This window comes from Manis pentadactyla, chromosome 1, assembly GCF_030020395.1.
Source record: "Manis pentadactyla isolate mManPen7 chromosome 1, mManPen7.hap1, whole genome shotgun sequence".
Classification (NCBI taxonomy): domain Eukaryota; kingdom Metazoa; phylum Chordata; class Mammalia; order Pholidota; family Manidae; genus Manis; species Manis pentadactyla.
The window spans coordinates 140456013-140473795 of NC_080019.1; the positions used below are offsets into that span (position 1 = coordinate 140456013).

General features: G+C 34.7%; 1 protein-coding gene across 6 annotated transcripts in view; it reads left to right on the forward strand.

The window, feature by feature from the left end:
• The window catches only part of ROBO2 (roundabout guidance receptor 2), a 662153-nt gene that overhangs the window by 631210 nt on the left and 13160 nt on the right, over positions 1-17783 (forward strand). For all 6 annotated transcript variants that reach the window (XM_036881516.2, XM_057501769.1, XM_057501770.1 and 3 more), the window contains 2 exons: positions 4027-4287; positions 7156-7361. In XM_036881516.2, coding sequence (XP_036737411.1) covers positions 4027-4287; positions 7156-7361 — 467 coding nt within the window. The remainder of the gene's footprint in view (positions 1-4026; positions 4288-7155; positions 7362-17783) is intronic.

Below are 17783 nucleotides of genomic sequence, written 5' to 3' on the forward strand. Positions count from 1 at the left end.
ACATGATGCATGTTACATTAGTTCTTCCTCCTCTTAATGTTTTTCTATACATTTTTATTCCATATGTGTATTCCATTTAGATTACTGGAAGTAAAAATAATCTACTACTTATGAAATAGGAAAATTTTAGGAGCTAATTGACAACTTCCATTAAAAAAATTGAATATAGCAGCATGTTCTTTTCTTTACTCAAATGTATGATATTCCTGGCAATAAGCCAAGCAAGTTTATGGAACAAAAAACTGTACTATTTTGTAACAAGTTTTATGGGTTAAATTTCATTATACCGATTGCTGAAGGTCACCTGCACACCCATTCCATTATGAAAATGAGTAGGTTTTTTTTAGGTTTTTTACATATACCTTTGTTGGACTTAATAATTGAGCATTTAAAGTCAGATGTATAAATTAAGAAAAGAAACCTAAGTATTCTTATTAATAAAGCAATCTCTACGTTTTCCTTTCAAAACAATAAATATGCTTATTACTTACAATTTTTAAAGTACTTTGTCAGGTGTGGCCTAACAGTAATACTTCAATGTCATGGCTTCAGTGTAGATTAAATCCACTTGAGAAAAACATACTATTAACACATGAAAGGTTAAGTACTAAAATAAATTAGACAGCAGTTAAAGAAACTAACATTGGAAATGGCACAAGACAGTGTATAATCAATTTTCAAGTAAATGTGCAGAAATGTCCATGCAAGTTCAGAAGATTAAAAGATCAGTGCTAGTTGGCCTCATCGGGGAATTTTGATAAAAGATAAGGAATTTAGCCTATAGCTTGTAGGATTTGTAAGATTAAGATAGGTGAAATTGGAGGAGTGCAGCTTATTTGAAAGAAGTTGGATTCTTTTAACTAATGCACCAGGATGGAAAAGTACAAAAAATAAGAAATCAAGTCATTTTATTTTTAGTAGAAGATTCTTCTTGAGACATTGAGAAAACCTTCTGAAGTAGTAGGTTGAATCTTAATCATATTTAATGAACATAATAGAGTGAAGTGAAATAAATGTTTTGTTCAAACAAATGTTCTGACGTTTTTATAGACCAGTTTATAGGTGATGTGCTGGGTTCGTTAGAAGTTGAGAAAAACTGTAAGAATAAATCCAACTGCAACAATGGGTTACAAACTTTTTATGCAACAGAATCTTTTCTTCCAATGCAATCTGTTTTCTCCAATATATGAAAGAGATAAAAATGACGTTATTTTAGAGCTGTGAATTTTTTTCAGGTCAGATTGGTACTTACGTAATCAGTGGGAATAGAAATTTAAGCAATGGTATTTTTTAGTATATAAAAATTGTTACTGGTAACACATTAAAATGTGCCTGTTTATACTAAAATACAAGATATTTTGTAAGAAATATTCCTATCAGACTATAGAAGGCTTCAGTTTGTAACTCATCGAGGTAGATTATTCAAATGTCCTCAACAAAAGCTGAAAACTGAACAGCCAAAGATGATATCATTCCGTGTATAAAATCTCTCTGTGACTGTCCATTACCCATAGTCAAAATTCCAAACTCCTTCTCAGGGCTGCTGAGGCCCTCTGTGCTGTGGCACATCTCACCTCTCCTGCCTGCCTCATCTACAGCCAGCCTTCTGCATTTGCCAGCTCTTACCAGTTTGGGAACTATTTAAGTCCTTCAAATTCTTTTCTCTTCCTTTAGCCACCACATGTCTTACTTATAATACCCTCCTTTCTGGTGATCATAATAGCCTTGCCCAACCCCGAAACTAATTTTGGCCTGCCTGCTCTCTGCTTCAGTAGTACTCAGTATTGTTGATTATTTGCTAATATCAGTCTGCCCCGCTGGATTTCATGCTCAGTACATAGCTCCAGTTATCTGACAAAAGATTGTCAAATAAAAGGATGAAAAACTCAGGGTTTTTTGAAAAAACACTTTCTTTTTTATTCAGTTTTAGGTTCACAGTCAAACTGAGCAAAAAGTACAGAGATTTCACATACAGTCCCTGCCCCCATGCATTCATAGCTTCCACCACTATCAGCATCCCCCACCAAAGTGGTTCATTTGTTAAACTGGTGAAACTACAGTGACATATCTTTATCACCCCAAGTCTATGGTTTATGTTGCAGTTCATTCTTGTGCATCTGTGGGTTTCCACAAATGTATAATGACATGTATCCTCCATTACAGTATCTCATAGAGGAGTTTCAGTGTTGTTAAATTCCTCTGGGTTCTGCCTGTTCATCCCTCCCTCCCCTTAACCTCCTGCAACCATCTGATCTTTTTACTGTCTCCACAGTGTTGCTTTTTCCAGGATGTCATATGTACACTTGTAATAGTCATGCAATTTTCAGTTTCTTTAATGAAAATCTATCTGCTAGATACTGTACTAGGTGCTAGAAATGCAAAGTTAAAAATTTACAGAGTTCTTGAGTTTTAGGATCTCACAGCATTTCAGGGAAAAAGAGACGTGAAACATCACACTTCAGTACGGGGAGTGTCACCAGTGAGTGTCATGGAGCTGTAATCCATTCCATGTGACGGGGCAGAGAAGGCTTCACAAAACTGATGACATGTGGATGATTTGAGAACAGTCATATACAGACACAAAGTTTACAAAAAACATAGAGTAAGCTGTTGTGAGGGAAATGATGGGAAATTAAGCTAGAAAAATAGGCTGATCAGATGGGGAAGTGCCTTTAAGGTCCTGCTAATGAGTTTGAACTTTTCTTATATTAGCGATAATCACCGAATAATTTAAAGCATAGGTGTGATGTGAATGAAGATGTTAGAAACATAATCCTGTTGCCTGTATTGGGATTGAAGAGAGATGACACCCCAAGAGACTAGGGAAGCTAATGAGCTAGTTCATTGGAAGGAGACTGATCTTTGATTGTGGTAACAGAGCTGAAATGCAGGAGAAAGATTCGGGAGATTTTTCAGAGGTTAAATGTATAGGACAACTACATCCATAATATTGCTTATATTATCCTTAAGTCTGCTGTTTTCAAATATGTTAGGATCTATTTGAGTTACAAAAGTAATAGTATTACAGAAAAAGTGTAAGTAGAAATGCTACTGATTTTGTGTTACAAGACTTTTTGAAATAATTTTCTATATTCCCTAATCAGAGTCCCTAAAAGCATACTGCTTTAAAAAGTTATTATTTTTCTTTGTAATATATATTTTATAAGGCTAGGTTTTTTAGCTTCCTTATTGGAATATAGTTGATATACAATATTATATTGGTCTCGGATCTACAACATAGTGATTTGACAATTACATACCTTACTAATTGTTCACCACAGTTAAGTGTAGTTACCATCCGGTCACTAGACCAAGATATTACAATACTGGCTATATTCCCTGTGCTGTACTTTCATTCCTGTGACTATTTTATAATTTGAAATTTTGAACTTCAGAACTTAGGGCTAGATCTTGAAATTCTGTTTTATAGATTTTAGAATTCACGATACAGGGAGACATGAGTTTCTACTGAAAAAAATTAAGGGTATTAAATGTATCAAAGTGCTGTTGTAACACAAAGTCTTAATGACTGATACATCATGAAATGAAGGTTGGCATAGATCTAGAATGAAAGTAAATAAAATTTTCAAACATTTCTTAGATGATTGACATTGGCATATTCTGTTGGTGCACAAGGGTGAACAGGAGCAGAAAGTAGTTAAATCCACAAGCCCTAAACTCATTAATTGTCTTTAATTAGCAATTAGGTTTTTCCACATGAGTAACTTTCTTGGGAAGTTACTGCCTTTTATAACTGTGGGATAACAATTAGCTAATAAGATCTTTTAAGAATAAATTGAAATATTGAGGTAACAGCTGTAATTATGATTAGAAATTAAGATAATAGCCAGGTGATTTACTATCGTAGCACCAACAATTTGAAATCAGAAGGAAATAAACTGAGAAAACATCTCAGATCCCCTTGTTTTTATTGTGCTCGCTATTTACTGCCAGTATAATTGTGAGTGTGTACACATGAGTATGTGTGTAGGTGTCAATGTATTCTTTTTCCTCTCTTAATTTCAGCTATGATAGTGATAGCTGGTGCCCGCCATTACCAATGCAAACATACTTACACCAGGGCATGGAAGATGAGCTGGAAGAAGACGATGATCGTGTCCCCACACCTCCTGTCCGAGGCGTGGCTTCTTCTCCTGCCGTTTCCTTTGGACAGCAGTCCACCGCAACGCTCACTCCATCCCCACGGGAGGAGATGCAGCCCATGCTGCAGGCTCACCTGGACGAGCTGACGAGGGCCTATCAGTTTGATATAGCAAAGCAAACATGGTAAATATCCTCATTAGAACCCAAATACCCTCAGGGGACCCATGTTTTCAATGCATAGATAGAGGAAATGTTTTTTCACATTAAATTCATAAGACATTTTCATAGAGCTATACAGCTTGGCTTAAAAATGCTTTTGCACAACTCTTTAATCATGGAAGGAAGGAAATCCAGATTAGAAATGTTAAATAATTCGACCAAAGTTGCATAACTAGAGTGAGCTGGAGCAATAATGCAGATCTGCTGACTTTCAAGCTAAAGTGATTTTAGTTGCACCGAATCTTTTCTAATTTACAGCTTAGCTTCAATTAGCTTATCCTTGAACTCACTTCCAGTACCATAATAAAAGACTCCTTTTAGATTCTTCAGAGTGCCTGTGATTAATTCTGTGGTGGTTGTGAATATGTATATAAGCTTCGGCAAGTCACGTATGGTCAGTGTCAGTTATTAAAAGACCTTCTTTGGGCTGAATGAAATGAGACAGAAAAAACAATATTAGTGTCAGTAAACACATCAGGAAAAAAAACCCCTGCAAAACCTAGAATAAATTCCAACTTCCTTTTGCCTAATCAATACATAAACTTTAATAAGTTAAAGATGGCAATCTTCTTAGGTATCCTGTGAAAATACAACAGAACTTAGAGATTACCTTCCAGTTGTACAGGGCAAAGGCATTCTCATTGGGCAAGGTCAAACTCTTTATTATACATCACAGTTTTTGTGAGAATTAAATGAGTTTGCTCTTCATAGTATTTAGCAAAATTTCTAGCTATATTCTAGCTGTTACTCAAAAGTACTTGGGTTTTCTCCTGAGTTATTCATTGCTGTCTTTCCACTCTCAGAGGAGTGTCTCACTGAGTGAGTGTTCCATAGATATTTGCTAAATGAGTAAACACATTAGTTTATCTCCACTTGCCCCAAGTGGCCATAGACCCTGCTTCTTTCTCTGAGTATGTTTCTGTTCAGTCCAGTAATCTTTCAGACTGTCGTCACTGACTCCTCGTGCAGGAGTTCTGAGCCTCCATGAGCTCACACAGGACCTTGCCCTTCTAGAATAGAAGCACCTTTCCATCTTGGCTGCACATCAACATCACAGGAGGAACATTTAAAAATTAATAATTCCCAGGTTCCACTTCCTGAGATTCTGTTCATAGGGACCCAGGAAGTGCATAGCACAGTGCCTGTCAGTAGCAGGTATTTATAAAGATTACATTCTCTCTTCCTATATTTCAGTTTATTTCCTAATTCTGCTGAAATCAAGGAGTACATTTTTCACCCCATTACTGTATATTTCTTCCATCAAGAAGAGTCAGCAGTGATGTAGGACTAGAATACTGGTCTGTTTGGTCCTTTCCAGGACCAAAGGAGAATTAAAGGCAAATGAATCATGTATGTAAACATCACCTTCCATTCTCTTGCTCATGACCTGGCCCAATGCATCCCCAATTTACAAACAATTTGAGGCAACACCACAAGATGTGGTCATCTGTACTCCAGATTATCGGTAATCATAAGAAACTTCCTGAGTTTTCAATGAATGAGCTGTGATGAATACCAAATAATAAATTGGATTTCAAATTCTTTGTGAGCCTGATACTGAGGTGACTTTCTGAACTAACATTTTAGGGCTTTTTTTTTTAGCTTCAAAAGATAAAGAATCTTGATAACATTGGAGTTGGTTACAAGTTCAAGAATGGCTGAATGAGGAATATTAAACATTCTGTAAGAATGAAATATTTTCTTAAAAAGTGCAGACATTAAAGAAAAATAATCTTGTGTCTTTAATTTAAAAACTAACCGTAAAAAATGTTTAGCTCTTGTTTTACATCTCCTTAAATAGCAAAGTCTTTTAAGTACTCTGTGTCAATGCAAAAAAATACTTAATGTGTCATAACATGTGGTATATTTACTGTTACTGGCAGTAACAAATAACAAAGACTTGCATTCATTTAGAATGCAAATTGTATGGTTTAGAAGAAACTGAAATAGTCGCAAGGAGAAAACACTGCACCCCAGTGTTCAGCTCTACATTTTGCTAGCCATGTGATTTGAAACAAGTCACTTAAATTTGAACTTCAGTTTAATAAATTCTAAAAGAGGTGATTATACAAGTTTTGTCTGCTTCACGAGGTTGAGATTAGAATTATTAATCCATTATAAAAGGTTTATTCAGCACATCTAATCTTCTAACTGGAGATGAATCTTTTCTGCCTCAACATGTTGAAGACTTTGATGGGTGAGACAGACCACAACTAAGTAGCTAGAACACAAAGTAGTCAATTCCTACCCTAAATTGGGTTACAGTGGGAGCCATCACCGAGCCTGCTTCATGAGGGATCACGAGGGAGGTACAGGAAGACAGCCTCCATGGCAGGGAATGTGCCTGTGGTTGGAGGAGGGGGTGTTGGTATTAGACCTTCCTGTAACATCTTCTCTTCATAAGAGCCAGCAGGTCACAGGGGTTACACAGTGAGTGGAACTTAAACACTAAACTAGGAACAAAATTATTATATCCTTTTTAGACAAAAGAGTCAGCTTTAAACAATTATCTGTGACAAATCTATTCTCCTTTAGATGATTTATTTATACAAAAATACTGAGCATGTATTTTTTTTCTATGTGTATCATCCCATAAACAAATAGAAGAGTGTAATTGTCTGTATTGTTGTAGTTTTGCTAAGTCATGTATGCATTGCCCACTGTCTCAGCTGAAGTGTTAAGAAAGCACTGTAAGAGCCATAATTCATTAACAGAAAATAAAAAGACAAAATTAAAAAACAAAAAGACCATAACATGCTGTTTAATTCTAATTTCAATTTAGTGGACTGTTAATGAATTCCTTTTCTCCCCCAACCCCCATTTGAATTCTAGGCACATTCAAAGCAATAATCAACCTCCACAGCCCCCAGTTCCACCATTAGGTTACATGTCCGGAGCCTTGATTTCCGATTTGGAGACCGATGTTCCAGATGATGATGCTGACGATGAGGAAGAAGTTTTAGAAATCCCCAGGCCCCTGAGAGCAGTAGAGCAGACACCAGGATGCAGCATGGACAATCTAGACAGCTCTGTGACAGGTAACGTAGTGGATTCAAGAGGAATGACTGACCTATTTGTAACATTAAAATGCATCGAGAATCAAATACTTTCTTATGTACGATTTATTCCACTCCATCTATTTCTGTAACAGTTTAAATATGTTAATATTAAACACAAAATTCAAAAAAGGATTTGGAAATACTTTTGCTTTGCTGCAAAAATGATAAGAAAATTCATGAATTTTAAAAAGCTTTAAGGACATGAAAGAAAACTCAATTATATCCAGGGCTTTCATAAAAGTTCACTCTATTGGGGAACTAAGTCTATTACATAAAAAACCTTGACTTTTAGAAATGATATATTTTGTCTATCAGGGGAAGCATACAATGTGAATGCAATCTTAAAGTGCTTCTTGGTGCTTCATTCTGTAAAATAGTTCACTGATGAAAATAAGCAAGTCTTCAGAATAAGCCTCTCCAAGGTTGCACAAGGTATTATTTTTAGAGTGGAGAAAATGTATAGTGAGATAAACCATACATTTATGCATGTCATATTGTCAGATCCAATAACTGCTCCACTGAAGAAAGAGAGTTATTTTTGCTGTTTGCTCCTTTGGCGTCCTCTGCCCTTGTTCCCCAAGTGAAAGGCTGCAGTTGGTACTCTCCTAGGATGATCCCAGGACTGCAGCCTATTTCTCAGGATATGCAGTTATCAAATTTTATTGCAAAAACTTAAATCCTAAAATGTACAGAATGAAGCTGGAGAAAAGTAAAAATTCAATCTCTTTATTCAAGTAGGTATCTATTCTTTGACACATGCACAAAAATGCATCTTACATAGTAACTGTAAAGACGTAACTATTACATATGTAAGTCTTGCCTTTATATGTCATCGATTCTTCTCAGAAAACCACCCATTTCTATATTTGTCCTGATATTATCTTTGATCCTAGGAGGCATTTCACCACACTCCCATTTAACTTATTTTTACCCCAACATCTTCCCAACTTGCACAGAGTTTGTACGACTGGCTAGAATTCAGCAACCGCTGGTGGAAACTGCCTTATGACAGTGATGGTGAAGCATGAGTCCCCAGATTTTTCCTCAGCTTGCCTTCCTGATTACACACACTGAGTTTCACTTTTTCTTACCTGGGGCCTTTCTGCATGCCAGGCTAATTAAGATTTAAGAACTGCAAATACACTGCTGTGATTTGAAATCCAGATCCAACTGAAGGTGACAGAGCGAAAGTTTAAATATTTGAATGCACAGATCTAGCTTATTGGTGCACTATTATATTAGCCTCTTTGCCTGAATTTCTATCATTATCTCCTTCAGGGTAAAATTATGCCTATTTTTGCATATCTCACTAATGATACTTAGTAACTCTTTTCCACTAGGAATGCAGTAAAGAATTACAATAATGATACAAAAAGTCAGCTATAGCCTAGGTAGTTCTTTTATTAAATATTATGTCAAAGATGATAAGTAGATCTATAAATCAGGAGAATGCCACTTTGTACTTTTACATGCTCACCTGTTAGTACCATGTTAGACTGTCTAAGGTGACAGCGGTTAAAACAATCTGTATTTCTCCTTGTAGCTAGGATAATGTTCATTCTAAATGAAGGTTTTATTGCTAAGAAAGCAGTCTGTTTTCCTACTTGAATTCCCTGCTTAATTACTGCCATATATTAAAAAAAAAAACCCTCAGGATGTTTAGGTATGTATTCCATGATGAATTTATCCTATGAATAATACATGTCCTTAGTTAAAGAAGTTGTACTCTACAGAAAAGTAGTCAAACAGGAAATTCTTTTTTTTCTCTTTCTTCTTCTATTTTATTTTTTGCTCTATAATAACTTTGTGGGGAAAGTATGATCAAAGATATAATTTGTTCCCTAGGGTGTAAGTGTAATATAAGTTAAAAATCAAAGTATGTTTTACTTAAAAAGTCTGTGTGTAGGGAGTGTGAGTGTGTATAGATGTATGTGTGTAAGAAATCATAGATAAGGTTTGTGATTATATGTAAGTGCATGTGTGAGAATGTAAATAGGGTTGGGAGTGTATTAAAGAGATGTGCATCTGTGTGTCTGTGTGTGAACACACACACGTGTACATGGGGATGGCCCTGAAGTGAATGTATGTACTGACCAAATATTATAGAAATCAACATGCTAATGAATATTGGTCTAATGTGTTTATATTTTCTTCTGACACTTCAGGCTAGTTTAATGGTGCTAAACGAGGTGGGCAATAAAACAGAGAGTATTTCCATTGGCTTTTATGCTTTTAAGATAGTAAATGACCACAGAGAGAATTCTGATCTTACCATAAATTACTTAGAGTTCTAAATTTGTATGTGATGCGAATAAATTAGTCATTAACTTTACCCTAATTCTCTGATAGTTTTCATTTTCATGAAACTAATGATCATTTTCATTAAATAAAAACAGTTCTTTTCCATTCCTCAAAGAATTATTTTCCATTCCCTAGAATTTTAAAACCAATCAGAATGACAGTCCAATGGTAACACAGAGATGGGCTAATTAGCCTGTATATAAAATTATTCATGATTTTACTTGGATATATTACATTCCAACAGCTGCTATATTAAAGTATATCAGCAGTTAACATGGTACAGAGCCCACTTTTATAAAGAAATAAGTATATTAATTCCAAATATTTTCATAACAACTAAGTAATTTGTGAGGGACTTTTTAAATTTTCAAATAATGGTTCATGAATGGAAAAGGCCAAGAAAAGAGGAAAATATCAGTAGTTTACTATCATATGATTTCAGTGTCTTTGTCTGATTGGGCTGCTATAACAAGATACCATAGACTGACTGGCTTAAACAACAAACATTTATTTCTCAGTTCTGGAGGCTGAGCAGCAGTTCTGGGGTGCCAGCAGATAGGGTTTCTGGTGAGAACCCTTCTCCTGTTTTGCAGATGGCCATCTTCTAGGTATGTCCTCACATGGCAGGAAGACAACAAACTCTCTGGTCTCTTTAGAAGGTCACTAATCCCATCATGATTACCCCACCCTGATGACCTCATCCAAACCTAATTACTTCCCAAAGGGCCTCACCTCCACATACCATAACAATAGGGGGTTAGGGCTTCAACATAATGAATTTTACAGGCATACTAACATTCAGCCCATAAAACTCAGTAATGGAAAATGTATTTGCAAATATGTTATAGTAAACATTTATTGAATGAGTATTCCTACCAAACACTTGGTTAGAAATTTAGATTCAATAATAGTAATAATAATAATAGTAATAATAAAACAATGGTAATTTGCACATAAATATCCCACAGTACATGCAAGACACTCTGCTAAGCAGTGGCCTGATATTTTTGTGTGTGTCTTAGTGGCCGAAACTGTTTCTTACATTTTTAACGGGTTGTAAGAAAACAAGAAGCAAACAAAAACAAAGAAGAATATGTGACAGAGATGGCAAAGCCTAAAATACTTAGTATCTGGCACTGTATAGAAAGTTTGCTGATCCCTGTTCTTATTTTTTAACATATATTGACTCATTTAATTGTCACAACCCTATTTTTATTCTCATTTTACAGATAAAGTTCAGCCAAGGAAAGGTTTAAGCCTTCTTCAAAGTCACCCCCCTGATAGGTGACAAAAGAATGTCCAAAATCAATCCGTCTTACTCTAAGGCTAAATTATCAGATTCTTGCTCTGGAAATGCCCAATGTTTTTCTCATCTCTGAACTTAGCATTTTTAAGAGGAAAGTGATTTTCTGGCCTATTAATGTGTGGATCTCTCTCTCTCTCTCTCTCTCTCTCTTTTCCTTTCTGTGTGTGTATGTGTGTGTGTGTGTGTGGTATACACATATGAATAAATATTCATTTATACAAATACAATATATAATTTTATCTTTAATCCAGATAAAAAATATTGGTTTCTAGATGTAACTTTTCTTTTTAATTTTACTCATTTTAGTACTGTATGCAGTCATAGTGACTCGTGCCAACAAAATTCAAATCTATCAGCACTTTTTTTATGGAATCATATTTTCAATCATTTTTATTTTAGTTTATACTCTAATTTAAACCTGTTTGGTTGTAACAAAGTACAAAACAATTTTTATTATAGTACATCACACTGTTTTGGGCTAGAAGGTAAATGTACAGGCTTCTTTCAGTCTCCAAGTATATGCTTATAATATTTCTTCCTAAACACCAAACCCACCATTTTTGGATAACAGGATAGGGAAGAGTATTAATAATTCTTAGTATAACATCCACAATGGGAGTCAAGGATAAGTGTTTCCTAAATTTAATGACTCCACCACAGTAAAAAAGAAACAGGAGGCAATAGGAGAAAGAACCAAAGGGAAATGTCCAGAACATGGGGCCAAGAGTCTAACTGCTTCAGTGGTCGCAAAGACTGTGACTGAGTGTGAGTGCTCTGAAGTGAAATGAATCAGTTTCCTTGACTGCTGTACCGCACGTAAATCCACAGCTGAGAGGAAATTGTGCCTCTGTATTTTCTATATTTTATGTCTTTGGAAGTTTTTATTGGAACTCCCAAACCAGATCATTTTGCAAATAATAAAACCTGGCAACCTCCCCAGCTTACTTGACCACACAGCTTTTAGAGAATTGGCCACTTAAAAGTGCAACCTTACACCTTGCTTTTGTTGCAGAAACTTAAGGAAAATATTTTAGTATCAGAGAAATTTCAGAGACAGTGCTAAAAACAATTAAATCATTTTCTTAGACTACCTCAACTCCCTCGATGTATGTAAAAAGAAATCAAATACATCAAAATGTAACAGATTAAAGGGGAATATCTATATTCAGTTCTCACCTGAGTGGGACAAGTTAACAGATGGTATATCCCAAGGAAGATATTTTTTAATTTGCCTTCCTTGAATATTACACATTCCTTTCTCTCTGAGTAATGTAGGTAGAATTGCTGCATATTTGATACGTTTGAGTGAAAGAGGGCCTTTTCCAAACTAGGCACATTTTCTGACTTGTAGGAAGAGGTCAATATTTGGATTGATTTGTCCAAAGACATTTAGAGCTGAAGATTTTATTTAACAGATAGTTAGACAGATTGGACTTACTAGGAGGAGTTCCTGGATTAAATATTGGCTGAAAAAATGGGGGACAGTCAGTTTTTGTATCTCATAAAAATGGTAATGCAACAATTAGCAGGGTCATATTATAAAGCACAGACTTTACTCTAGCTTAATGGATCTAAGGATAAGCATTTATCAGCAAGGAAGGATTCAGCATAAAACGACATGTAAATGAATTGATGACTGATCATAAATTAATTTTAGTGCTGAAGATGTAATAGAGACACAGCAAGATGCCACTTTATCATGGTATTTTACTGCTCAGTAACATTTGAGCAACAACTTAATGTCCTATATGCAATTCTTCTTTAACAGCTTGAATAAATTTAAGAATTTTTGGCCTTTCAGCAATTTTAAACCTGAGAAATTTGGAAAGATTGAAAATGTACACAGAAATAAATTTGGCAGTGAGACATAAATTCATTTTTCATTAGATGTTTAAATATGTATTGATTATGTTTGGGGATATAACATGTCACATTGGTATGGATTGCTTGTAATTTGTAAAGAATCTCTACCTGAGCTGTTTTACCTAGTGTTCATTTTAGTTTTCATGATTATATTTACTTCTGTTAAAAAAACAGCTATCACAAAAATTGCTCACTTTCTAATTCATGAATTGGTGTTTCTTCTTTCTTCCAATTATTGTCTTCTTTTTTATAACAGTTTATATAAATTTTCAGGACATTCTTGATGTTTAAATCAAAAGAAAGAAAAAGAATGGTAGCCACAGAATTATTTCTCACAAATGTGCCCATTCCATGTATCACTCTCAAGTAGAGAGGAGGGGCTGTGGAAGATAAAGACAGAGAGACAAAGAGGGAGAGATAATGTATTTTCTTCCATTTATTTGTTTCTTCTTACCCCCCGTATTGAAGGTGAGCCCAACTATACTCCCTTGAGGGTACTTGTCCCTCTTTAGCACTCCAACTCTGAATTCATCTACTATGCTCTTACAGAGAGTAGTAAAGAATAGCTGTTGTTCTTTCTATATTGACCAATACCCACTTGAAGCCATGTCTTCCATGCTATACTCTCTTCCCAGGGAAGGGGAAAAGCATCAGGGAAAACTTCCTGATAATTGAAATTTCTTAGAACGTAGCAAGGAACATTAACTGTTGAGATAATGTCAGAGCAAAAACACAAAGACAAGAAGTTAGTTGATTTGTTTAGAAGTTGGTAAATTGTATATGGAAATCCTCGTAGGAAGGACTATCTTGAGGTGAACAGGGTTTTAGAAAAAGTCAAATTAATGCTCTGTTAAGATCTCTCACAAGATGACTCTTCAGTGACATTGCTTTAGTGACATTTTCTTTGGTGTAGGATTTTTCCTGTTTTGCAGGTTCAGAGACTAAATTTGTGAAAAGGCTAAATCTTTGGGTGGAACCATACAGCAAGCCCTTAAACAGAAACAAAAACAAAAACAAAGGAAACAAAAGCCTCAACTATCCTTCAATTGTAAAGAAAGGTTATACCTGGCTGTAGTGGAGAAAGGAAAATTAAAAAAAAAAAAAATGAGCTAAGTACATTAAGATGGGTGAGCATGGATGAAGAAATCAGAAAAAGTAAGCTGCCATTTAATGTAACATTATCTTACTTTGATAAGATATTGATAAATATCAATATTGAAATATATCAAGCATAGTAAATATATATATATATAAATTAATTAATATTTTAGTTTCCTTTATGGGTGATTACATCACTGCTTTCCCCACTAAGTAATTGAAATTATGTCATTAATATTACATTTTTCATTCAATAAATTTTCTAGGACTTCTTATGAGTACATTCTTTCTATGAGTAAAAAAGGTCATTGCTAGGAAATTACAGAATAGAATCACATATAGTATTTGTAGTGAATAATGAAAACAATGAAGACATTTAATTCAATATGCCCACTGTTCACTGAGTTTGTACTGTGCAATGTCCCTGTACAAGACATGAAAATGAATAAGAGATCGTTCTTAATTGTCAGAATTCCACTGTCTAGAAGAAGAAACATATAAATAAAACAAACTGGTTTGTAGAGACTTGATATGTGACTATATGCATACTATTTGAAAAACACAAGAGGTAGAGAGTTTGATTCTCCCTTAGGTTTGAAGATGAGGTCAAATTAAAGTGATGAAAGAGATTATTTTGGTTTAGACTTTAAAGTCTGGTGGTGCTTAATAGTTAGCAATAACCTAGAAGTATGTGAAAGAAAAAGAGGTATCACAATGTAGGTGAGAACACAGGACTGCCACAGGCTGTAAGAGAGCGAAGGCTAGAGAGGTAGGCTGGGCTCCATACTGAAGAATCTCAAATACCTAATTTGTTGTGTGAATGTGGCACTGGCAAACTAAGTAAGGCTTTGCATGGGGGAATAAAAGTATGTAATAAACATTTCTGAAAATAATTCATATTATAATGGAAAGAAGAAGATAAAAGGGACTAGAAGGAAATCAGGAAGAGCTTAGTAATTAAATTGGAGATGTAGAAAGGAGATGCTTGTTTCAAGACTGAGTTTCAGATAGCTGACACAGATTTATTTGCAGATGTTCAGCAGACATTTATAAATACAGAAAACATAGGAAAGACCAGGACTAAGCTTTCACATTTCAAAACTATCCTCAGTTCTAGAGTTTCATATTATTTTGTGATCACTGACTGAATCACTTTGATTTTTTCTTATCTACTGTGGCATTATATTGCAAAGCCTATTGCATCAATTCTTCTTTCATTTTGGGTTGTTGGTCCTTGACTTGTGATGATTAACGCAGAAATGGTTCTCTGAGAGGAGGCTCAGTTGCTGCGGTTATCTTGGTTTCCTTGCAGTGGCCTGTGTCAAGGGAATGTGTTTGGAAAGTAAAAAGTGTATCTCTGTGCTTTTGGCAAATAGAATCAAAAGCCTATCTTTCTCTGCTACACTTAACACCATTTTAACTTCTCAGATCTTTCTCTCCCCTTAGTTTTCTGTTTTCTCTCTCTTGAAAGTGAATGAACCTGTGTTATTGTATCCTGGCACCTTGACTAAAAAGTACAAATACTTCATCGTGACAACATTCCTGACTATTGTTGTCTCTCAAATAGTGGCGAAAGGAGAAATAGCTTTGGCACTAATCTCTTTCATGTGACTTTAATGTCTTTTATGTGAATGTGTGGTTTATTTAGAAATTCATTGGTTTGTCTGCTTATTTTGAAATTTTAAACTAGCTTCTTATAAATAATTCTTTGCCTCTCTTTTTAAACAATTTAGGATAAGCAACAGTACTTTACTGTGTCATAGACTAATGCTACATCAACTTAAATAAATATTGTAATATTAATTTTATTAAGTAATTGATAAAGGTTTCAGTGTGCCTTGATCTAAGAAATAAATATGAAATTGTAAATTGCTGAAATGGTAAAAATAAAATTTATTTCTCAGGATCTTTAGCTCTTCATACATGAATCTGCAGTTCTTTCCCTCTACTGCCATGTTGCATTTTGCAAAACTATAACCCAAGTTAATGCCAGTGATAGTCCTCATAATGGTTAACTTTCTAAAATAAAGATTAGTTTAAAGAGAAAAGTAGAGTTCTTAAAATAGTTAAAAAGCAGAGGAAACATACTGAGCTTTGAAATTAATACAACTTTTCAAAGATACATTCTTTCTTATGTTCTAAGTTGATTTGCTCTGATATTATTTATACATTTTTGTTCATGAATATTTGTTAGTATTTCCTGAGTGATTAATTTTTTTATTTTAAAATGTTGAAATAATTCTAGCCCTTTCACAGTATGCAAGTGTAAATTTAAGGCACATTATCATTAAAGTCTGAATTAAATTCAGAGTATGTTCACACTATTTCTTCTAGTGAGTCATTGGTAAGTTTACTTTAAATACACTGTAATGTATTCAGTGAAAGTGTTCTCTGAATTGTAGCACTTAACATATACATACCATTCTCTTTTGGAAAATTGTCATATAATAATTTAAACAATATAGGAATGGAATCATATGGAACATGTATTATTCATGTGTTGGAAAAACATATAAGCTGTAAATGAGCTTCATTCTTCTGCACAAGGAATGTTTAAAATGTGGGTGATGCTTGCATATGGCTGAGGAAGTTATGATGAAACTACCTTTACCTCAAGAAAGAGTGAGTTACTTGGAGGCAGCCTGGATGTCCATTCGTGTAGTGTGCACGAGCAGACGAGCTCTCCAGTATATAAAACTCACTAGACAACTACATTTGTTTTTAGGTTCAATGGTAAATGGATGGGGCTCTGTATCTGATGAGAATTGTAACTTTTCTAGTCATAGATTTAGTGTAGGTAGCTCCTCAGATGGCTCCATCTTTGCCAGTGGCAGTTTTGCACAAGCACTCATGGCCGCAGCAGATAAAGCTGGTTTTAGGCTGGATGGAACCAGCCTTACAAGAACAGGTTTGTAGATTTTGAGTCAATGCTCTTTGCATGAAAGAATCTTGTCCTTTGGACACTGGGCTGTTTTTCTCCTCTTCTTTCTCCTCAGTGAGTCTGACTACAGGGCTTTCTTTAACATGCATGGACACAGTGTGAATGCTCAGTTACCAGAACTCTCCTCTGATGCTCATTCTGCAAAACCAAGAATAGGCTACTATACAGCACCTTCTGTCCTCTATTTCCCCTTCCCTTCATAGCTCTGCTGATTAATTGGAATATGCTTCCTTTTTATATAGTACAGCAAAGCTGAAACTAAGATTGCCATTAAATTTTCAATGACTCACACTTTGCAAAATTCTTATACAAACAATAATGTACCCAGTGATCAAAATTATTGAACTTCTATCTCCATTACTTTCTTTTGCTCCATTTCTTTCTGCAAATGCACTTTCTAGGAAGGCTTTCTCATTATAGGGTGAATGGGTCTAAGGTTGTCAGTCTAACAGTTCAACGGCTGATGGTCTTATTAATTGTTCGGCTATTAAGATTTTAAACCAATAATTTGTTATTTATTTTAAGGGATGCTAATCAAAGATATACCCACTGCATTTGCAGTTGAAGAAAATCACTACATGTCTATTGCTCTTCAACATAATCTGATTTTGGTTTCTGAGAATAATAAGTAATAATATAAAAAATTATGTAATTTTGTATGTATCTGTATTAAATTCAGAATACATTCACCCTAATTATAGACCAGTTATATGTAATCATTTGTTTTACTGAAACAAAATAACTTTGGCATGATTCCTGTTATTACATGACTATGTGCACTTCTTAAATGCACATATGTAAGTTTAAAAATATGAATTAAACTGAGATATATTACAAAGAGTGATGAAACTCTAAATGCATTTTTGAAATCCTAGAAGTATTCAAGTAGCAA